Source organism: Panthera pardus, unplaced genomic scaffold (assembly GCF_024362965.1).
Source record: "Panthera pardus isolate Hobbes unplaced genomic scaffold, ASM2436296v1 HiC_scaffold_24, whole genome shotgun sequence".
Taxonomy (NCBI): domain Eukaryota; kingdom Metazoa; phylum Chordata; class Mammalia; order Carnivora; family Felidae; genus Panthera; species Panthera pardus.
In genome coordinates, this window is record NW_026526810.1 from 16,411,104 (window position 1) to 16,435,579 (window position 24,476).

The 24,476-nt window shown below is 38.3% G+C and overlaps 1 protein-coding gene across 1 annotated transcript; it reads right to left on the reverse strand.

The window, feature by feature from the left end:
• Nucleotides 1-9,087: 9,087 nt before the first annotated feature.
• Nucleotides 9,088-12,681, reverse strand: LOC109258936 (diphosphoinositol polyphosphate phosphohydrolase 2). Its single transcript, XM_019436149.2, has one exon. The coding sequence runs from the start codon at nucleotides 12,298-12,300 to the stop codon at nucleotides 11,758-11,760; it is 543 nt and encodes a 180-aa protein (XP_019291694.1). The 5' UTR covers nucleotides 12,301-12,681; the 3' UTR covers nucleotides 9,088-11,757.
• Nucleotides 12,682-24,476: the final 11,795 nt, after the last annotated feature.

Here is a 24,476-nt window from a genome sequence, read left to right on the forward strand (position 1 = left end):
AGATTCATATGGCTTCCTCCTTAGGTGGGATTAATTTGCTAGAGTGACTCCTAGGACTCAAGTAACCAGTTTATTCACAGATTACAAGTTTATTACAAAAGATATAATGAATAGCTAGATGGAAAGACACACATGGCAAAGTCCCAAACAAAGGAACTTGTTTCTCCATGGAGTTTGGGTCCAGAACGTTGCACATGGAACCATTGTTTCAGCAACCTGGAAGCTCTCCTAACCCTAACTTTGTGGGGTTTTATGGAGGTTTTATTACATACGAATGGTTGATTGGATCAGTTTACAATGGCTAATAATTTAATCTTCAGCCCATCTCCCCCTCCCACAATATCAGGGACATAGGACTGAAAATTCCAACCCTCTAATCACCTGCTTCTGGCAACCAAACCAGACCCCTTCTTTCCAGACCTTCTAATGTTACCTCATTAACATAACCAAAGGTAATTTTAGCACTCTCATCACAGGAAATTCCAAGAATTTTAGGAGCTCTGTGCCAGAAAGGGGGTGAAGATATATATTATAAATCACAGTACAAAGGTAGCAAGTTCCCCAGAGGTAAGGGTCTCACCTTTAGGGTTGCGGCTCAATATTCTGTGAGCCATGAGCCAGCCCTGGTAGCAAGTTTCAACCATTGTGGTACTCTCCCCAGCCTATCTCTTACCACCACAGAGCCACTGCTACTTATATTTTTTTTTTAGTTTTGCCTGGTGACAATCCTCTCATAAGCTTACTATACCGTACTTATCCCTGTCTTTACTAGCAATGATGTCGCATATACCAAACGATTTCAAGTTTGTTTCAGTTTTTTTTTTTTTTTTGAGTATAATGTGTTTCCCAGCAGTGAGAGTCATTGATTCTAAAATGATGATTGAAAATTTACTTTTTGCCAGCTCACTTGTGGAATTGTTGGTAAGAAATCTATGGCTCTTATGGGGAGCTGATTTGGAAAAGAGAGAAGGCAAGCAGTCAGACAATCTACTGTTTATGAAAGGATGATGAGCTAAGTACAGTGTGTTTGTGAATGTCCTGTTTGAGACCCTAGCAGAAGACTCCCAGGTAGGGATTCTTAGGGAAGACATGATTGGGTTAGGGCTCCAGGGTATGGAAAGGGGGTGGATTTTATCGAGGTTCCTAGGCCAGGAGACTAAGCTTGGAGATACTTCCAAAAAGGGAAAATATCTGTTTCACAGACATAGGGAGTGAGAAGAGAGAGACAATGTATGGGGTTTGATGGGTTATTAGGCCCCATGGAATGGAGGATACATGGCATGCATTGAAGGATTGTTACTGGGCTAGTCCTCTGGTAAGATATGGAGAAGTCTGCAGGATAACTGGAAAAACAGAAAGAATTGGATCATAAAGACACATTTGGAACTGGTTCAAACTGTATTCATTTATACTAGCGGTCAGTAAGTACAACCTGTGGCCAAATCCAGACTTCTACCTGTATGTATGTGGCATGTGGGCTAAAATTGATTATGTTTTCAAGTAGCTGGGAAAAATCAAGAGGATACTATTTCTTCAAATTTCAGTGTCCATAAGTAGAATTTTATTGGAATACAATTATGTCCATTTGGTTATGCGTTGTCTTTGGCAGCTTTTGCACTGTAACAGCAAAGTAGTTGCAACAGAGACCTATGGCTCTTAAAGCCTAAAATATTTCCTACCTGGCTCTTTACAGAAGAAGGTTGCTGACCCCTGATTTATATAATTAAACTATTGTTGAATGTCCATGTAGGTGTAGTCATTCAATTACTTGTGTGTATGTTATGGGAGATCACAAGTTAGGAACATAAGACCCCTTTAATCTTAGAGGTTACATTCTGATGGACATTAGATTAATGTTTAATTGGTGTGTTTATTTGAAATGCAGATAGAAGTACTGGCATATGAAATGTGCTTTGTGTTAAGGTGTCTCTACCTCTGAAAACCTCCTGAAAGGCTTCCTGAAGTTTGTACTGTCCAAACTAAAATAAGGGAGATAAAAGTCCTAGGCTAGACGCAAGAGTCTGACCTGAGATTCAGATGTGACAGGACCATGGAGGAATGGGGACTGTTTATTGTCTTTAATGTGAAGTAGGGAGTGTTTTGAGGACAGTATTGGGAAGAGAGAGAAGTCATGAAACATCTCAAGGAGAGTGACCAATACCAAGTCATTTGGATTGGAGGTTGCTTTGCTCCAATACATGAACATGTGGCTTGTTCGGTGCAAATGTAATCAAGGGAAACTTCAAACAGGAGAGCTTTCAGACCAATGGAATCTGAAAAGTTGCCCCCAAATAAGGTGAAGTATGAGAAGGTTCCTCCTGCTTTTAGGAAAAGTGAACTGTAGATGTTCATTCTTTGTGTTGGTTATATTATTTCTCCATTTTGCAGCCTTCCTGCTTCTTCTGACTGAAAATGTCCGTGACTATCTTGTGAATTGTGTAATAATGAGTCAGTCTCCTCCTAAAACATATACTTATTTATATTCTGTTATTTTTTGCTTAAAACTTGTCTCTAAGAATCAGGGATAGCTTAACATGCCCTTTGTCATCAAGACCAAGCTTGATGACATATTAACTTTCAGGGAGCCCAGATTGCTGATATCTGGTAAAAACGGTGAGAGGGTTGGAAACCAGAATCTCAGTGGAAACAGTCAGATTTGAGTGTAGCATAAGTTTGGATCAATGTATTAGTGACGATTAAGGCCAGGGGAGTAGGGACCAAAACAACTTTACTTAGTATTAATAATCAATAGAATTAATTTTTTTTTCAGAATTGTTGATAAAAAAATAAATGTTTTACCAGTCACTTATAAAGTAAAATCCAAAACAATGTCCCTGGAAATGTATGACACAGTGACATTTTTTAATACTTTAAAATTTGCATCTGGACTTGATTTTCATGAATCTCCTAACTTTCTAATTTGTAATAATGCTTTGTACTATCTGTGTGTGTGTGGTCAAATGCGTATAAGATAAAATTTACCATCTTAATCACTTTTAAGTATATAGCTCAGTAGCATTAAATGTGTTACATTGCTCTGCAATCATCAACCATACATCTCCAGAACTCTTCATCTTGCAAAACTAAAACTCTATACCCATTAAACAATAATTCTCCTTCCTGTCTATCCTGAGCCCCTGGAAATGAGTATTTTATTTTTTTGTCTTTATAAATTTGACTACTCTAGATACTTCATATAAGTGGAATCATACAACATTGTCCTTTGCTATCTGGCATATTTCACTGACATAATGTCTTCACGGTTCATCCATATTGAAGCATATGACAGAATTTTCTTCCTTTCTAAAACTAATATTCCATTGCATTTATATGCTACATATTGGTAATAGTGTTTCCTAAAAAATATATATATATATGTATACATATATATGTAATATATATATGTATGTAATGTGTATATATATGTAATGTGTATGTGTGTGTGTGTGTGTGTGTGTGTGTATATATATATACATATATATATATACACACACACACACACATACACACACACACATACATGCAGTTGTCTCCCCGAAGGGTTGAGTGGAAGGCACAAGGGAGGGTGCCGTTCAGGATTAGTATTTGGGATCCAAGGCCAGACAACTGTATGGGCCACTGGTCAGGTAGGCCTCAGGAATTCTCTCCGGCAGCTACAGCTGGGCCTTGAAAATAACATGGTGATGTTCCAGGTTCTATGCCGAGTGATCCTGCACCACTTCTGGACCCCAGGCATGTGGTGTTGTCAGACTTTGGTATTGGGTCCCCATGGGGAGAGAGCCTTAGCTAGGGTTAGGGTGTGTGTGTGTGTGTATATATATATATATATATATATATATATATATATATATATATATATATATATATATATACATACATTAGGAAACACTATTACCCATAGCAGATGTACCATTATACTTTCTTTTTTTTAAATATGAAATTTATTGTCAAATTGGTTTCCATATACCATCCAGTGCTCATCCCAACAGGTGCCCTTCTCAAAACCCATCACCCACCCTCCTTCCCACCCCCCATCAACCCTCAGTTTGTTCTCAGTTTTTAAGAGTCTCTTATGCTTTGGCTCCCTCCCTCTCTAACCTCTTTTTTTTTTCTTTTCTTCCCCTCCCCCATGGTCTTCTGTTAAGTTTCTCAGGATCCACATAAGAGTGAAAACATATGGTATCTGTCTTTCTCTGTATGACTTATTTCACTTAGCATAACACTCTCCAGTTCCATCCACGTTGCTACAAAAGGCCATATTTCATTCTTATTGCCACGTAGTATTCCATTGTGTATATAAAGCACAATTTATCCATTCATCAGTTGATGGACATTTAGGCGCTGTCCATAATTTAGCCATTGTTGAAAGTGCTGCTCTAAACATTGGGGTACAAGTACCCCTATGCCTCAGCACTCCTGTATCACTTGGGTAAATTTCTAGCAGTGCTATTGCTGGATCACAGGGTAGATCTATTTTTAATTTTTCAAGGAACCTCCACACTGTTTTCCAGAGCGGCTGCACCAGTTTGCATTCACACTGACAGTGCAAGAGGATCCTGTTTCTCCACATTCTCACCAGCATCTATAGTCTCCTGATTTGCTCATTTTAGCCACTCTGACTGGTGTGAGGTGGTATCTGAGTGTGGTTTTGATTTGTATTTTCCTGGTGAGGAGCGACATTAAGCATCTTTTCATGTGCCTGTTGGCCATCCGGATGTCTTCTTTAGAGAAGTGTCTGTTCATGTTTTCTGCCCATTTCTTCACGGGATTATTTGTTTTTCGGGTGTGCAGTTTGGTGAGCTCTTTATAGATTTTGGATACTAGCCCTTTGTCCGATATGTCATTTGCAAATATCTTTTCCCATTCCGTTGGTTGCCTCTTAGTTTTGTTCATGGTTTCCTTTGCTGTGCAGAAGCTTTTTATCTTCATGAGGTCCCAATAGTTCATTTTTGTTTTTAATTCCCTTGCCTTTGGGGATGTGTCAAGTAAGAAATTGCTGCGGCTGAAGTCAGGTTTTTTCCTGCTTTCTCCTCTAGGGTTTTGATAGTTTCCTGTCTCACATTCAGGTCCTTTATCCATTTTGAGTTTATTTTTGTGAATGGTATAAGAAAGTGGTCTAGTTTCATCCTTCTGCATGTTGTTGTCCAGTTCTCCCAGTACCATTTAAAGTTCTCCCAGTTAAAGAGACTGTCTTTTTTCCATTAGATATTCTTTCCTGCTTTGTCAAAGATTAGTTGGCTATACTTTTGTGGGTCTAATTCTGGGATTTCTATTCTATTCCATTGGTCTATGTGTCTGTTTTTGGGCCACTACCATGCGGTCTTGATGATTACAGCTTTGTAGTAGAAGCTAAAGTCTGGGATCGTGATGCCTCCCGCTTTGGTCTTCTTCAATATTACTTTGGCTATTCAGGGCCATTTGTGGTTCCATATGAATTTTACGATTGCTTGTTCTAGCTTCAAGAAGAATGCTGGTGCAATTTTGATTGGGATTGCGTTGAATGTGTAGATTGCTTTGAGTAGTATTGACATTTTAACAATATTTATTCTTTAATCCATGAGTACGGAATGTTTATCCGTTTCTTTATATCTTCTTCAATTTCCTTCATAAGCTTTCTATAGTTTTCAGCATACAGATCTCTTACAAGTTTGGTTAGGTTTATTCCTCGGTATTTTATGCTTCTTGGTGCAATTGTGAATGGGATCAGTTTCTTTGTCTTTCTGTTGCTTCATTATTACTGTATAAGAATGCAACCGATTTCTGTACATTAATTTTGTATCCTGCGACTTTGCTGAATTCATGTATCAGTTCTAGCAGACTTTTGGTGGAGTCTATCTGGTTTTCCATGTATAATATCATGTCATCTGCAAAAAGTGAAAGCTTGACTTCATCTTTGCCAATTTTGATGCCTTTGATTTCCTTTTGTTGTCTAATTGCTGATGCTAGCACTTCCAACACTATGTTAAACAACAGCGCTGACACTGGACATCCCTGTCGTGTCCCTGATCTCAAGGGGAAAGCTCTCATTTTTCCCCACTGAGGATGATATTAGCTGTGGGATTTTCATAAATGACTTTTATGATGTTGAAGTATGTTCCTTCTATCCCGACTTTCTCGAGGCTTTTTATTAAGAAAGGATGCTGAATTTTGTCAAATGCTTTTTCTGCATCAATTGACAGGATCATATGGTTCTTTTCTTTTATTAATGTGATGTATTACATTGATTGATTTGCGAATGTTGAACCAGGCCTGCAGCACAAGAATGAATCCCACTTGATCATGGTGTATAATTCTTTTTATATGCTGTTGAATTTGATTTGCTAGTATCTTATTGAGAATTTTTGCATCCATATTCATCAGGGATATTGGCCTGTAGTTCTCTTTTTTTGCTGGGTCTCTGTCTGGTTTAGGAATCAAAGTAATACTGGCTTCATAGAATGAGTCTGGAAGTTCTCCATCCCTTTCTATTTTTTGGAACAGCTTGAGAAGGATAGGTATTATCTCTGCTTTAAACGTCTAGTAGAACTCCCCTGGGTAGCCATCTGGTCCTGGACTGTTATTTGTTGGGAGATTTTTGATGACTGATTCAACTTCTTCACTGGTTATGGGTCTGTTCAAGTTTTCTATTTCTTCCTGTTTGAGTTTTGGAATTGTGTGGGTGCTTAAGAATTTGTCCATTTCTTCTAGGCTGTCCATTTTTTTGGCATATAAGTTTTCATATTATTCCCTGATAATTGCTTGTATTTCTGAGGCATTGGTTGTAATAATTCCATTTTCATTCATGATTGTATCTATTTGGGGCATCTCCCTTTTCTTTTTGAGAAGCCTGGATAGAGGTTTATCAATTTTGTTTATTTTTTCAAAAACGAACTCTTGGTTTCATTGATCTGCTCTACAGTTTTTTTTACATTCTATATTGTTTATTTCTGCTCTGATCTTTATTATTTCTCTTCTTCTGTTGGGTTTGGTTCTGCTTCTATTTCCTTTAAGTGTGCTGTTAGATTTATTGGGATTTTTCTTGTTTCTTGTGATAGGTCTGGATTGCAATGTATTTTCCTCTCAGGACTGCCTTCACTGTATCCCAAAGCATTTGGATTGTTGTATTTTCATTTTCATTTGTTTCCATGTATTTTTTTAATTTCTTCTCTAATTTCCTGGTTGACCCATTCATTCTTTAGTAAGGTGTTCTCTAACATCCATGCTTTTGGAGGTTTTCCAGACTTTTTCCTGTGGTTGATTTCAAGCTTCATAGCATTGTGGTCTGAAAGTATGCATGGTATGATCTCAATTCTTGTATACATATGAAGGGCTGTTTTGTGACCCAGTATGTGATCTATCTTGGAGAATGTTCCATGTGCATTTGAGAAGAAAGTATATTCTGTTTCTTTGGGATACAGAGTTCTAAATATATCCGCCAAGTCCATCTGATCCAATGTATCATTCAGGACCCTTGTTTCTTTATTGATCCTGTGTTTAGATGATCTATCCATTACTGTAAGTGGAGTACTAAAGTCCCCTGCAATTACCATATTCTTATCAATAAGGTTGCTTATGTTTGTGATTAATTGTTTTATATATTTGGGGGCTCCTGTATTCGGCACATAGACATTTATAATTGTTAGCTCTTCCTGATGGATAGACCCTGTAATTATTATACAATCTGCTTCTTCATCTCCTGTTACACTCTTTAAAGTCTAGTTTCTCTGATATAAGAATGGCTACTCCAGCTTTCTTTTGAGTTCCACTAGCATGATAGATAGTTCTCTATCCCCTCACTTTCAATCTGAAGGTGCCCTCAGGTCTAAAATGAGTGTCTTTTAGACAGCAAATAGATGGGTCTTGTATTTTTTATTTCCATTCTGATACCCTATGTCTTTTGGTTGGAGCATTTAGTCCTTTACATTCAGTGTTATTCTAGAAAGATATGGGTTTAGAGTCATTGTGATGTCTATAGGTTTCCTGCTTGTAGTAATGTCTTTGGTACTTTGTGTTCCTTGCAACATTTCACTCACAGAATCCCCCTTAGGATCTCTTGTAGGGCTGGTTTAGTGGTGATGAATTCCTTCAGTTTTTGTTTGCTTGGGAAGACCTTTATTGCTCCTTCTATTCTATTTTTTTTTTAATTTTTTTTAACGTTTATTTATTTTTGAGACAGAGAGAGACAGAGCATGAACGGGGAAGGGTCAGAGAGAGGGAGACACAGAATCCGAAACAGGCTCCAGGCTCTGAGCTGTCAGCACAGAGCCCAACGCGGGGCTCGAACTCACGGACCGCGAGATCATGACCCGAGCCGAAGTCGGCCACTTAACCGACTGAGCCACCCAGGCGCCCCTGCTCCTTCTATTCTAAATGGCAGACTTGCTGTATAAAGGATTCTCGGCTGCATATTTTTTCTGTTCATCACATTGAAGATTTCCAGCCATTCCTTTCTGGCCTGCCAAGTTTCAGTAGATAGCTATGCCACTAGTCTTATCAGTGTCCCTTTATATGTTAGAGCATGTTTATCCCTAGCTGCTTTCAGAATTTTTCTTTATCCTTGTATTTTGCCAGTTTCACTATGATGTGTCATGCAGAAGATTGATTCGAGTTATGTCTGAAGGGAGTTCTTTGTGCCTCTTGGATTTCAATGCCTTTTTCCTTCCCCGGATCAGAGAAGTTCTCAGCTATGATTTGTTCAAGTATACCTTCAGCCCCTTTCTCTCTCTTCCTCCTCTGGAATCCCTATTATATGGATATTGTTGCATTTCATTGCATCACTTAGTTCTCTAATTCTCCCCTCATACTCCTGGATTTTTCTCTTTTTCTCAGCTTCCTCTTTTTCCATGATTTTATCTTCTAATTCATCTATTCTCTCCTCTGCCTCTTCATTCCGAGCTGTGGCCACCTCCATTTTATTTTGTACTTCATTTATAGCATTTTTTTAGCTCCTCATGACTGTTTTTTAGTCCCTTGATCTCTGTTGCAATAGATTCTATGCTGTCCTCTATACTTTTTTCAAGCCCAGTGATTAATTTTACGACTATTATTCTAAATTCGTGTTCCGTTATATTGCTTAAGTCGTTTTTTTTTTTTTGTTTTTTTTTTAAATTTATTTCCATTTTTATTTGGTTTCCAAATATAAAAAAAGTCAAGATTCTTACACCAATTATCTCAAATGAGACCATGCAAGGCAATTTAGAGTGTATACAACAGTCATCTCCACCCCCCACCCCCACCCCTTCAGTTTTGCTACTTTATACAACTGTGATTGACAGAAAATTGAATGGCATGTGCCCGTTTGGAATATTTCACCTGTTTATTTAAAAAAAAAAAAAAGCCACACACACAAAACTCCCCAACAATTATTCAGGATAGTTGCTACTTTGTGTCTGCAAGTCAACTTGTAACCTAGTTATTTTATTTAGGAGGCACATGGGACTGAAAAATTTAGCTGCCAATTTCATCCAACTACCCCACAGAAAGCACAAATGATTCCCAACAGTGTAAACTTTGGAGGGTTGAGATAGTAGACACTATTTGTTATGTGTAGTAGATTCAACTGTTGAGCCTGACAATGTTGGCTTTTTCTCTTCACAGAAATCTTAGGGCCTTTCCTCTAATTTTGCTAGACTGGGTTCCAGAAGAATAGTAAAGAATCCCTCATGTGAAATTCGAAGTGTAACAACTGTATTCTGTTGTGTCATACCCATTTTTGCTAGTTGCATAGACTAAAGACAGTTGGTTTGCTAAATGGCACTGAAGAAAATCCTGACCCGAGTGGCACTACTTAGTCCAAATGCTTTTGACCAAAGAAAATTATACAACAATATTTATAGGCTCACTTTTTAAGAGGTGGCGGACATTAATACTGTACATATTTTACATGTCAAATACATAGTCCAAGAGTTTATAAAATAAGTTCATGCATTATTACCTCTAAGAATATCATGTACAAGAAACCTCCCTCCCCCAGTACTTGTGACAGCATTTCAGGTGGACAGTTTTATATACAAAATCCAGTTTCTCTGCCGTGTTAAGGTATGTAATTTAAAGAAATTTCAGGTTACTCAAAAAAAATCCTAGTCCATTGAAGAGTGATAGAAAGTGTCAATCTGTGGATTTAAAATGTTTCTTTTAAAAACACCCAGAATGGATAACCTCTGTACAAAGAAAAATATAAAAACTCTGGATGATCATGTTTGATCACACTACATAATTTCAAATGAAATGTCATTGGTTAAAAGTTTTTCTACTTTGCTCATTCCTCTGACAGCATTAATTTGTGAACTAATGCTTATATTTCAGCTGCATTTATGGCACAAGATCTTTTTTAGAACAATGGCACTGATTTTTCTTAAGTGTAACAGCACTATTTAGCAGCAATTACAAAGGTTAACAATTTGTGGAACAAATGTACAACCATACTTACTTTCTACTCTATACTCACCAGTTACAATATTTACAAGGCTAACGTCTACATAGATCTTTCACTTGCCCCCCAACCCCATGTCTTATTCAAAGTTTGTTTTCCTCCCATCTCATTTGTGACTTGGTGGTCGGCGAGTACAGGAGTTTCAGACAGGGTACCTTACGTGTTTTTCAATAGGATTCTTGGTGGTGAGTGAGTATAAAGACAAGTGTTAAGACGAAATTCTTAGCTCAGGTATGTTCCAGTGCCCCAAAAGTTACAGGATAAACAGTACTTATTGGCAATCTATAAAAGATGAGACATTCTGAGGTGTCCTAATATCTAAGTGTGTAACAGCTGAACAGTAAGAAGGCCATTTTACTCAATTGTGATGCAGTCACCACTGATCAGCATTTGAGGTTAGACTCTAATCCTGTGGTTAGTAGTACCAGCAAGTTTAACTGAAGAGGGGTCAGTAAGTTCAAAAACTGGAAATGTATCTTTAAAAGGAATTTACATCAAGGGTATTCTGGTTCTCAATCAAGTATTCTGTGTAAAGAGATTATAGATAAAAGGAATTGGCAACCTAGCATGCTAACTCAAGTTCCATGAACACAGTTTTTCATGATAAGATGTATTTACTGCGTGCATTTTTCTTACAACACCTCTCTAAAAACCACTCTATATAGTTAAACTTTGTGTTAAAGGACTATTGAGTTATTGGGCGGGGCGGGGGGGGGGGCAGGAATTGGCCATATTGGGTAGCTAGTGACATAATACCAGTTGTGAAAACAGACAAATGAGTTAAATTTCTGAAAATAGTAAATTAAGTCCTTTGTCAAAACAGTTATTGAACCATAAAGTCCAAGTCTGGAATTTATGAATTAAAACTGTGATCCTATAAAACAAGTTTATGGACCAGTAGATTCGTTTAATATCAAGAATTATTTTCATAAATCTCCACAACAGAATTTGTTGAATACCTTAATGCTGTGAATGAGAAAATAACTTAGAGGGAAAAATATACCCACAAGTAAGGTGATCTGGCAAAAACCACAGACTGACATCAAATGGACAAAAAAACTGAACAAAATGTTGTGAAAAAATGACAACTAAAATGGGGGGTGGGGTGGGGCCGGGGGCATAGTTAAGGCATCTAAAAAAAATTACACATGGCTTTGGCTTATTAAAATATTTTACACTTTTTTTTTTTTTTAAAGAAGATTTGAAAACATCTGAAAAACATGCAAATTGTTTGAAAATCCTGCATGGCAAATTCAGACAGTTTGCAGGCGTCATTCAGATGTTTGCCAAGGAAAATACAGACCTCTCCCCGTGAGACTGCACATGGGAGGCCCTCCCCATTCTCTCTATCTTACACTGGATGGCAACCCAGAGGTCTGTGCAGCAGTCACAAACAAGGTGTTGTTATCTGGAAGGGAAGGGACCGTGGAATTTCCATTGGTTGGAGAACAACCCAGCTTTAGTTTTTCCAGATACTCTGCATGTACAGGCTTATGACACTGGAGAACTTTGATGGCATCTTCTACTTTGAACCATTCTCTCTTCCTTCCTATATTAACAGAATCTTCCCAATCTTCTAAGATTTCAGTGACAGTAAGAACATACACATACGTTCTGTGCTTTCGGTCTTGGTTCTCAAATATGCCCAGGAGTCTGCCTAATTTTCCTTTGACTCCAGCCTCTTCATAAACTTCCCTGACGGCAGCACCACCAGGTTCCTCCTCTGGCTCCATTCCTCCTCCCGGGACAATCCATTGGTCTGGGTACCGACTGCTGCTCACCAACAGCACCTCGTCCTCCTGCTCACTCCGGAAGCACAGGCACGCCGCCCGCTTCTTGAAGCCCTCGCGGTCATAGGTCCGCGTCTGGTTGGGCTTGAACTTCATCATAGAGGCGGGCTCTTGCTGCCGCCGCCGCGGGGGCCCGGCTGCCGCCACCCCGCCGGGGAGTTGGGGCGTGGGCGAGTCGGGGCGCAGGGGCGCCGGGAGGCGAGGCGGCGGCGCGGGGAGTGACAGCGAGGCCGGTCGGTCCCGGAGCCGGCGGCCGCTTCGACGCGGAGGAGGGCGCAAGCGCCGGTCACTGCTGCCCGGGTGTCGGAGAGGAAGAGCCGCCTCTGCCCGAGCGTCCGCCGCTCTCCATGGAGCCCGCCGCCCGCTCGCCTCCGCTCCCTCCTCCTCCTGCTGCCGCCACCGCCGCCGCCGGGGGAAGAGCGAGGCTGGAAGCTCACGCCACAAGGAGGCAGTTTCGAGGACTCGCGGCAACCGGGCAGCAACACCGCGGCAGCTTCGCACCGCCCCCACCGGCTCTCTGCTTAAGTCGTTTTTGATCAATTCGTTAGCTGTCGCTACTTCCTGGAGTTTCTTTTAAGGAGATTTCTTCTGTTTTGTCATTTTGTGTAGTCCCTGGGGTGGCTCCCAACTGCAGGGCACTTCCCTTGTGCTGTCTGGAGTAACTTGTGTTGGTGGGCAGGGCTGTAGTCAGACCCAATGTCTGCTCCCAGCCCACTGCTGGGGCCACAGTCAGACAGGTGTGTACCTTATCTTCCCCTCTCCCAGGGGCAGGACTCACTGTGGAGTGGTGTGGCCCCTGTCTGGGCTACTTGCATACTGCCAGGCTTGTGGTGCTGCTTTGATGGGATCTGGCGTATTAACCGGGGTGGATCAGCAAGGTGCACAGGGGCAGGAGGTGCAGGCTTAGCTCCCTTTGCCATCTGGGTCCCCAGATGGCACCAGGAGGGAGGCAGGCAGACCCGTAAGAGGGATGGATCCACAGAAGCACAGAGTTAGGTGTTTGTGTGGTGCAAGCAAGTTTGGTGAACTGGTTCCCTTTGGGGTTTTGGCTGGGGGATGGGAGAGGGAGATGGCGCTGGCAATCACCTTTGATCTTCTCTGAGCTGAGCTCTGTCTTCCAGGGCTTAACACCTCTCTCTCCTGGTGTCTTCTTGCCCTCCTGCTCTCCAAGCAGAGCTGTTGACTCATAACATTCCAGATGTTAAGTCCTGCTGGCTGTCAGAACTCACTCCGTCCGGCCCCTCCGGTTTTGCAAGCCAGACTCGGGGGATCCACCTTGCCAGGCAGGCTGCCCCTCCACTGCCCCAGCTCCCTCCCACCAGTCCATGTAGCACGCACCGCCTCTCTGCCCTTCCTACCCCTCTTCCGTGGGCCTTTTGTCTACACTTGGCTCTGGAGAGTCCATTCTGCCAGTCCTCTAGCCTTTTTCTGTGTTATTTAGGCAGGTGTGGGTGGAAACTAAGTGATCAGCAGGATGCTATGAGCCCAGTGTCCTCCTACCCCACCATCTTCTCTCCCACACTCGAAAAACCCATTTTACATTTCTAACAGCAAAGCACAAGAGTTCTAATTTCTCTGTATCCTTACCAATACTTATCATTCTGTTTCTGTTGTTGCTGTTGAATATCATAGCCGTTTTAATGGGTGTAAAGTGGTATCTCATTGTATACTGGTTTTTACTGATTGGTATATCTTCTTTGAAGATATGTCTATTCCAGTCCTTTACCCATGTCTCAATCAGGTTATTTTTGTTGTTGTTGGGTTGTAGGAATTCTTATATATTATGCAAATTAACCCCATATCAGTGTATAATTTGCAAATGTTTTATCCCATTCTGGATTTTTTCACACTGTTGATACACAAAAGTTTTTAATTTTGGTGTATTCCCATTTAATCCAGTTTTCTGTTGATTTCTGTGCCCCTGGTGTCCTATCAAAGGAATCATTGCCAAAGCTAATGTCATGAAGCATTTACCCATGAGATTTATAATGTTAGCTTGTGGATATTCAATTTTCCCAGCACTGTGTATTGAACAGAATGTCCTCTCTCCCATTGAATGATTTTTGCACTCTTGTTAAAATCATTTGACCTACATGCAAAGGTTTATTTCTAGATTTGCTATTCAATTAATCTATGGGTTTTGCATTTTCTAAAAAAATATATTTTTTAGGGTTTACATTTCAAAATTAGCATTCCTAATAAAACTTATAAGAATAAATACAGTGAGGAAGATTTTAAATCACACTATTCTGACCAGGAATCCCTGACAACTTTTGTGATATAGGCCAAGTGACTAGGATACAGATCTGTAAACCTTTTCTCTAAAGGGCCAGTTTATTAAGGACAGAGAGATTTATTTTAAGAAACTGACTTGTGATTATGGGGGCTGGCAAGTCCAAAGTCTACAGGTTAGGCTGGTAGACTGGAGATACAAAAGAGTTAAGTACTTTAGTTCAAAACCAGGCTGATGACAGAATTCTCTATTCCTTAGGAGACGTGAGTCTGTTCTCTATCAAGACCCTCAACTGATTAGATGAGACCCACCCACATTAAGGAGGTTAATCCACTTTACCAAAGGTCTATTTAGATGTTGATCTCCTCTAAAAAACACCTTCATGGTTGCATCCAGGCTGGTGTTTTACCAAATGTATGAGCACTGTGGCCCATACAAGTTAACACATAAAATTACCATCATAAGTCCACCCCTTGTCAATTTGGCACTCATAGGTTTCCTTAAACCACACTTAATTTCCTTAAACCACACTTAATCTCCAAATAAAGATATTAACAATGTCCTACTTGTGTGTAACATGATGTAGCTATTTTGGGTAAAAGTAAAATCTCATCAGGGCACCTGGGTGGCTCAGTGGTTAAGCTTCTGACTTAGGCTCAGGTCATGATCTCACAGTTTGAGTTCGAGCCCCCACGCCTTCAGGCTCTGCTGACAGCTCAGAGCCTGGAGCCTGCTTCAAATTCTGTGTCTGTCTCTCACTGTTCCTCCCCCACTCATGCTATCTCTCTCTCTCTCTCTCTCTCTCTCTCTCTCTCTCTCTCTCTCTTTCTCTCTCTCTCAAAAATGAATAAACATTAAAGAAAAATACAAAAAAACAAAACAAAACAAAACAACTCCTTAAGCCTTCCCCCAGGAAAGGATACAAAGTCTTTGGGCAATGTTCACTTTTTCCTTGATCTCATGCAACTGAAGTACTATGATGAAAAGTTAATGATACCTAAATAAAACAAATACCCATACACCCACAGAAACCTATCACAAAGAGAAAATACTTATCACTATTACAGTCCTCCTAACTATCACATGGTGACTATCATGTGGTTATAGCTGGTATTTATAACTACCTTCTTCCACTACACATTCTATATCCCCTTTGCCTTCAGCAACCACTTCTGGTTCTTTAACTTGTGGGGTGGCCAAACCTTCATTACTAATTGTCCAGACTCTTTAGAAATCTTTACTGGTTGTAGTTTTTTATTGGCTTTCATTATAGGGTATAGTAATACTAAGAGATGTCCTAAGAGATATCCTATAGTCCAGAGTGTTCTTCCTTACCTCTCTTGTGGTTAGTAGTCCAATTGCCCATTGGTAATTAGGGTCAGTTACCCACAGTTGCTTCCATATTTGTTTTGGAGACATGAGAAGCCCAGACTGGCTGGGTGCCAGTCTTCCAGTTCAGTAGAATCACTCTTGTGTCTTCCTTTTAAGTATCCTTCCCTTTGGAACTAAAATCTTCAGGCCAACAAATCATAGGCCATAAGACAGGAAGTAAAACTTTGCTAGTAAGTCACTGAGATTAATAATGAATGGTGCCACTCCCATTTCTACCCTTTAATTCCTGGGCCCATGAATTATGACTATCAGAGAAACTGTACCATATATTGAATGCTGATTCAGAGCATATACATCCTCCTGGAAAACCTAGCCCCATTCCTCTAAGATATTGCCACTACTTGGCACTGTACCTGAGTCTTTCAGTCTTAGCCTATTTTTACCATTCTATCAAGCCAGCAGCTTTAGGATGGTGGGATGCATGGTAAAATGGGTGGATTCCATGGGAATGGCTCCATTTTTGTACTTCATTTTCTGTTGTTGGGAAGGAAAAAGTTTTCCTTGACCCCCTAGAGTCTCTGTCTGGATCTGAAAATTAAAATTATTTTTTTTATTATTTTATTTTATTTTCAAATGTTTTATTTATTTTTAAGAGAGAGAGAGAGTGAGAGTGGGGGAAGTGTGAGAGGGAGACAGAGGATCAGAAGCTGGCTCTGGACTGACAATAGCGACCCATTGTGGGGTTCAAACTCAGAAACCATGAGATCATGACCTGGGCAGAAAGTGGATGCTTAAATGACTGAGCCTCCCAGGCACCCCCGAAAATTAAAATTCTAAAGGCAGATGAACGAGAGAAAATCATATAAAGTTATTTAATATAAATTTTGTGCAACATGGGAGCCTTAATAAAGAAATGAAGACCTAAAGAACAAAACAAAGATGATTATTTTTTGCCAGATTTGATGAATGATGGGCAGTTGTGGAAGAATATGATAGGTCAGAGAGTATGTGGTTAGTATAGTAAACCGGGAGAAATTTAGCAAGGTCTGTTTGTTCAGATTCTTGGCATCCATTTGTCTTGGAAAATAGGATGCACCTTCCCTCCAGGTATAAGGAGGGTACTTCTCCCATGAGAATTTTACGTCCTATTTCAGAAGAGGGGTGGGGAGAGAGCAAAGTAATTTTTTTTCTTCTGCTATTTTCTCAAACTCCATCAGTTTAAATATTCAATATGCCAACATGACATATTTTGAAGTATTGTGGCCTGAATCCCATCAATTTTAACTATATCAAATGTGAAGTTGTAGCCAAAGGTAAATATATAAACAAATGAGCATGGCTGTTGTGATATGATAGAAAAAATATATATAAATATAAATATAAATATAAATATAAATATATATACACACACTTCAGTGAAGGAATACATATACTCCTAGTTCCTGGCACAGAGTTCCCTTGTTATTTTTTAATAAGAATACTAGGAACAAGTCTTGTTTTAATAGTTGGTCTTTGATCCCATCCCTGACCCAGGGCTCTTAAAACCCTTGTAAATTCCTAAGCGATAAGAACCTTAGGAGCATCTTTTGTTCTAATGAGGCAACTCTGAGTGGGTTCCTAGATGTCTCCTGAATGAGAGCTGACCACCAGAAAGATGAAGCCATGATTATAATTTCAGATTTTTTCACTTCTCTAAAGAGGTGGAATTAACTATGGAATTAATAATTGCTTATGCCTCCCTAACGACGTTTCCATAAAAATCCCCAAAGTATGGTACTCACAGAGCTTCCACATTGGTGAACACATCCATGTACTTAGAGAATAATACATCCAAACTCCATGGGGCAAATGCTCTTGCTCTTAGGACCCTCTCAGACTTTGGCCTATATATATCCTCATCTGGTGTTCATCTGTATCCTTTTATCATATCCTTTAATAAACTGTAAGTGTAAGTACAGTTGATCCTGAACAATATGGGGATTAGGGGTACCGACTCCTGCACAGTTGAAAATCTATGTATAACATTTTTTAATGTTCATTTATTTTTGAGAGAGAGGAGAGAGAGAAAGCTGGGGAGGGGCAGAAAGAGGGGAACAGAGGATCTGAAGCAGGCTCTGCACTGACAGCAGAGAGACCAGTGAGGGGCTTGAACCCATGAGCTGTGAGATCATGACCTGAGCAGAAGTTGGATGCGCAACCAACTAAGCCACCTAGGTTCCCCTATGTATAACTTTTAATTCTCCCCAAACTTAACTAATAGCCTACTGTTGACCAGAAGCCTTACAGATAAAAATAGTTGATTCACACCTATTTTGTATGTTACATGTATTATATACTATATTCTTATATTAACACTTAGTTTTTACTCAATTTTTTGAGTATTTCTAATCTACATGGCTCACCTTAAAGTTTTTTCGAATTGTCACAAATCTCCAAAATTTTTTCCAATATATTTATTTAAAAAAATCCACATATAAGCGGACCGATACAGTTCAAATTTGTGTTGTTCAAGGGTCAACTGTAAACATTTCCCTGAGTTCTACTCTAGCACATTAATTAAACCAAAAGGCACAGAAGATCACAGGAACTTTTTGATTTGTAGCCATACCAAACAGAAGTTTTGGGTAACCTGTGGCCCTGTTCCTTGCAATTGGTATCTGAAGTGGGTGACAGCAGTCTTCTGGGACTGAGCCCTTAACTATAGGATATGACACTACCTCCAGGTAGGATAGTATCAGAATTGAGTTAATTATGTAACATCCAGCTGGTGTCATGGAGAATTACTTGGTGTGGAGAAAACACCCCACAAATTTGGTTATAGAAATATCAGGAGTAAAGTGTTCTGTGTGAACATAGTGGTAGTGTGAGAGTAAAGGAGAAACACATAGGAGTGGAAAACTGGATTTTTTTCCCATTCAGGAAGAAAAGACTGGGTCTTTCTATTCAGTTATGTTCTAATTATACTTTATTTATATACTTTATTTATGAAACTTGAACTTTATATAATTTTCACGTGTCACAAAATTGCCTTTCTGATTCCCTCTCAACCATGTAAAAAAATGTACAGGCAGTAGGTGAGATTTGGTGTAGTTTGCTGACCATCTAGGGTGTTCTTGCCCAAAGCCTGGATACAGTGAGAATGTGTGCAAAAGCTGTGGTTGGAAGAATGTCTTTTTTGTTACTTGTGACCTGTTTGAGTATTTTCAGAGAGTTAGGCACTTCCTTCCCCTGCTCAGCCTCTTCTAAAGCTGATCTTGGGATTTTACAAGAATCCTGTTCCCCAGATTGGGGGAGGGACCCTACAGCAAAAATATCTCCTGGTCAGTTTTCCTGTGAATAGATTGTACCTGTAGTGAAAGGCTGCCACCCAGCGCCTTGAGCAATGAGCCTATAGGGGCTGTCTTAGGTTTTTGTGCAGCAAGTATGTGTTCTGTTTCGTTTTTTCACCCAGCTTTCTGCTCAGGCTTTAAGTTTGCATGTATAGATTTATAAAAACTTTTAAGAGCAGAGGCACGGTGACCAGAATGCTGGGCTTGAATCTGGGTTCAAACACTTGTGAACTGTGTGTGACTTTGGGTGTGGTTCTAGACCTCTCGGGGCCTCAGTTTCCTAAAATGTAAGAGGGATGGAAATAGGAAACAACTCATATGGTTGTTATTTGGGTTAATGATAAAGTACCTGGAAAATTACCTGATACATAGGAAGCAGAATGTGTGTTTATTAAATTAATTAATTAATTAATAAAAAATAGCTGCTCACATAGAATGCAGACTTCAAACCATGTAGTCTTCATAGTTCTATTGTCTTGAATTTCTGCTTCTGAATTTTAAATTTTATCATAAAAAGGACTTTAGTCTCTCTGCAATATCATTTCAAATATTGTCCACGTTCCACAAATGTCTAAGGTATTAAATCATTTTACCTCTATCTCAAATTGTTTACATCTTTTTTTTAATGTTTATTTTTGAGAGAGACAGAGAGAGGGTGTGAGTGGGGGAGGGGCAGAGAGAAAGGGAGACAGAATCTGAAACCAGCTCCAGACTTGGAGCTCCTAGCTGTCAGCAGAGAGCCCCATTCAGGGCTTAAACTCAATAACTGTGAGATTGTGACCTGAGTGGAAGTCAGATGCTTAATAGACTGAGCCACCCAGATACCCCTAATTGTTTACATCTTATTTTATATGTTTCCTTTGTATTTGTTTTAGTTCTGATGCTTTGGGATAAAAAATTCACTAACGTTTTAGTGGGTATGACTTTTAATACTAGCAAAAATGCTTTTTATTTAAGTCAAATGTCATATTTTAAAGACTTCTTCCACAAAAGTCCTCCTGAAGGCACAAAAGATAGACTGGGGATTGTCGAGTGGTCACACAAACGGAACTTCACAGTATCTTGTTTTATATTTAAAAACTGGCCTGATTTTATATCTTGTTCTGTACTATATTTGTATTATATTTGTTTTATTTTAAAGTTGTTTTGTTTTGTTTTGTTTTTTTACCCCCTACAAGGGACTTTTATCCAAGTAGCAGCACATCTTATTTTGAAGCCTTGGTAGGATTTTTATAGTTTCCTCAAATTCAGGAAATGCAAAACAATTTATGTTAGTCAAAACAATCACAATCTACCATTCACTTTGCTATAATTTTGCAACATAACAAACTCAAAATAGAAATCTGCTTTCAAAACAAACTTAAAACAATTTTTTTAATTTATTTTTTTATTTTTTTTAAGTAATCTCTACACCCAGTGTGGGGCTCAAACCCACAACCCTGAGGTCAAGAGTTGCGTGCTTTGCTAACTGAGCCAGCCAGGTACCCCCAAAACAAATGTTTTTCTCTGTTCCTCCTTGTCCTCAGACTTTTCCTCTAAGATTGAGTTATTAAGAAAACATCAAGTCTGTATATTTGAAGTTATCAGTGTTTATTTGGATTATTTAAAAAAGCAAAAAATTCAGAATAATGCTGTTGGGATTTGTGTAGATGTTGCCCAAGCATCTTATTATCCAAGGATAAGAATGTGTGGGTATAAATTATCAAGACCTCATGGTTAGCATCTAACCATTTTCTTTTCACTGGCTGACTGTTGATCTCTTCCAGTATTTACTTAATTGCCCCCATTCTTATGGTGGGTTTGGGTTTTGTAGTGGCTGTGATGTGGGTTCCACTGCTAGGGAGGAAGCCTGGTGTTCTTTGTCCTGCCAGAGGAATAGTGGTGGGAGTCTGTGTGCTGTGTAGGTTTGAGTGTGACAAAAGCAGAAGGTGGGAGGACCACCTAGGTGGAGAGATCTTCAGCAGGTGCAGAGTAGAGAGATCACAAAGAGCAAGTACTTCATAATGATCAAAGACTCTTGCACTTTTTTCTTAGAAATCAATAAGGAAAAGAGAATTTCAGTGAGTTCTTGATATAGCGGGTATATATTTGGTGTATATTGCAAATGTCTTCTCCTTTCTTTTTTAACATTATTATATTCTTTTGACAGACAAGTGTCCTTGAACAACGTTGTCTGTATCATTTGATTGTCTTTTATTTGGTACAGTTTACAAATTCAAATGAAAGACAATTAAAAAAATAGAATTGTAGAGATTCTTTAGTGGTATGTCTCCTTTTTACCCTTGCCCACCAACCTTCTCCTTTGAAGGTGACCATGTTAGGACCTTTTTGCATATAATTTTCTGATCAAATTTTTTCTCTTAATTTTTTTTTTATTTCAGAACAGCTTTATATTTACATAATTATTTCAAAGATAGTCCAGAGAATTATTCTACATCTCACATATATATTCCTCTATTGTCAAAATCTTGCATTAGTATGGTTCATTTGTTATAATTAATGAACCAATATCAAAGTCCAGACTTTATTCATATGTCCTCAGTTTCTACATAATGTCTTTTTTCTGTTCCCATATCTCATCCAGGACAACATATTACATTTAGTACTCCTGTCTCAAGGCTCTTCTTGGTGTGGCAAGACTCAGAAAGCTTCTCAGACTTTCTTTGTTTTTGATGTCCTTGACAGTTTTCAGATTACTAGTCAGGTATTTTATAAAATTTCCCTTAATTGGAATTTCAAAAAAATATATAATGCCCACACCATTATAACCACCTTTCTTAAATCACACAAGTCAGTGATTTTTTGATATTCACAATGCTTTACAACCATCCCTACTATTTAATTCCAGAACATTTCATCATCCTATAATGAAACCCAATAACCATTAGCAGTCACTCCCTATTCATCCTTCCCCCCCATTCTCTGACAATCACTGCTCAGGTTTCTGTCTCTATGGATTTGGGTATTTTGTACATTTCATATAAATGGACTCATATAAAATGTGGCCTTTTATGTTTGGATTTTTTTTTCCATATAGCATAACATTTTTCAGAGTTCATCTATTTTACAGCATGAATCAACCCTTCATTCCTTTTTATACTAAATGACATTGTAGTATAGATATGCCATACCATATAATGTTTTGTTTATCCATTTATCAGTTGATAAAGAGTTATTTCCTCTCTCCAACTATTATATAATAAGGCTGCTATGAAAATTCATGTACAAATTTTTGCATAGATGTGCGTTTTCATTTATTTTGGGTTATGCACTTAAAAGTAGAATTGTGGATCATAGGATAGCTTTATGGTTGAATTCTTAGGTACTCCTGACCTTTCTTCTAAAGTGGCTGCACTAATTTACATTTCTATCAGCAAAGTATGAAGGTTCCAATTTGTCCACATCCTCCTTAACACTTGTTATTGTCTTTTTGATTATAGCCCTCCTAGTGAGTGTGAAAAGGCACCTCATTGAGCTATTCTTTTGCATTTCCCTATTGACTAAGAATTTTGAATATCTTTTCATGTGTTGATTGGCCATTTGTTTATCATTTTTTGGTGAATTATTTATTCAAATCTTTTTCCCATTAATTTTTTTTATCCTTTTATTGTTGAGTTTTAAGACTTCCTTTATATGATATTTGCAAATATTTTCTACCATTCTGCTGGTTGTCTTTTTACTTCCTTTATAGTGTCCTTTGAAGCAAAAACTTTTATGTAATTGTGATGAAGTCCACTTTATTATTATTATATTATTATTATTATTATTAGGTTGCTTGTACAGTAGGTACATCATATCTAAGTAAACATGATTTACTTAAGGTCACACAGATTTACACCTATGTTTTCATCTAAAAGTTTTATATTTTAAATGCTTACATTTATGTCTTTAATCCCTTTTGATTTAATTTTTATATATGATACAGGAGTTATGATCAGTTTTGCAAATTCTTTAGCTTTCGTTTTATATAGAATAGTTGTTTTGTTAGTTTTATTCCAGATTTGATGTACCTTAAGCTCATACCTTGGGTTTATGACTTGGAGATAGGTCTAGACTTTGGAAAAGATAGAATTGTTGAAAGACATATGTGGGTCTAGCAACATAGTCCTTATAGCAAAGCTTATTGGTAAAGTCTTCTTTTCTGTATATTCACTTCCCAATTGCAGGGTATGCTTAGTCAGGGTTGTAAACTGATATAAATTATACTCTATAAGTATATGAGTGATCAAATATGGAAGTTTGGATTGTGTGTAAGGCTCAGGGAGTTCATCATACCATTTCTGGTATCTAAAGCCAGCTTCTTAACGCAGTATAGAAACCAGAAAATTATGAGGAGAATAGTTAGAGTTGTCAAAAAGAGTAGGCTGGAAAGGGTTTGGAAGGGGGGGTTAATAAACTAGATAATCAAGTACATTAGAGTTGAGAATTAAGTATAATTTTATTTTATCTTAATATTTAGTTTTTAATTCTAAAAGTAATTAATGATCACTATAAAAAGTATAAGCATGGTAAAAACAAAAAAAATTGTCATGGCCAAGAGAAGCCTAAGGGGACATGACTACTGAACATATATGTGGTATCTTACAACAAGAAAATGACATTAGGAAAAATCTGAGGAAATATGAATAAGGTATGGATTTTAATTAACAACAATCACATATATACCCAATTCTCATTCCCCAGTGGAAGTTACTTTGTAATATTTGGGGCAATTCTAAGAGCTAACACTTCTATTGAGTTTTTGGTCTGAATCAAACCCTGTTCTAAAGATGTATATTAACTCACTTAGCTGTCAAATCATTGTATAAGTACAATTCTTCCATATTTTGCAGACTAAAGAAACAAGGCACAGGAAGTTAGATAAATTGCCTAAAGTAACATTGCTATCAAGCATCAAAACTAGAATTTGAATCCAATGAGTCTGAGTCCAAGGCATGGTTTCCATTACTAACTATAGTGGTATGTGTGTTATTTCATATATTTTTTCAGTGTGCATGTAAACATATATTTACATAAAATATCCACCTAGCATTAATTTTACATAATATTTTGCTATTTGCTCCCATGATCAGAGTTGACTTTCTATGTGTAGGGGGGTAACTAAAAATAGTCAATATGCCAGATGCCATATTTTTGGGGTAGTATGTTATGAACTCCTTCATATGTTACTTCACTTGAATGTGTAAAAATGAACCATTAGTGCAATTTTTTAGATCAAAAACCTACAAACCTATATTGATAATTTCACATGATGCAGCACAAAACTTCATTCTTTCTATCAGCCAGATTATATTTATATATAATATCAGTCTATTATTCTTTATATAAATAGATAACAATTTACTAAGTCTGTCTTTCATGAGGCAGATTACATAGTTTCC

Bases quoted from the DNA above. Each gene is read 5' to 3' on its own strand.
- LOC109258936 (XM_019436149.2), bottom strand. From the start codon at position 12,300: ATGATGAAGTTCAAGCCCAACCAGACGCGGACCTATGACCGCGAGGGC.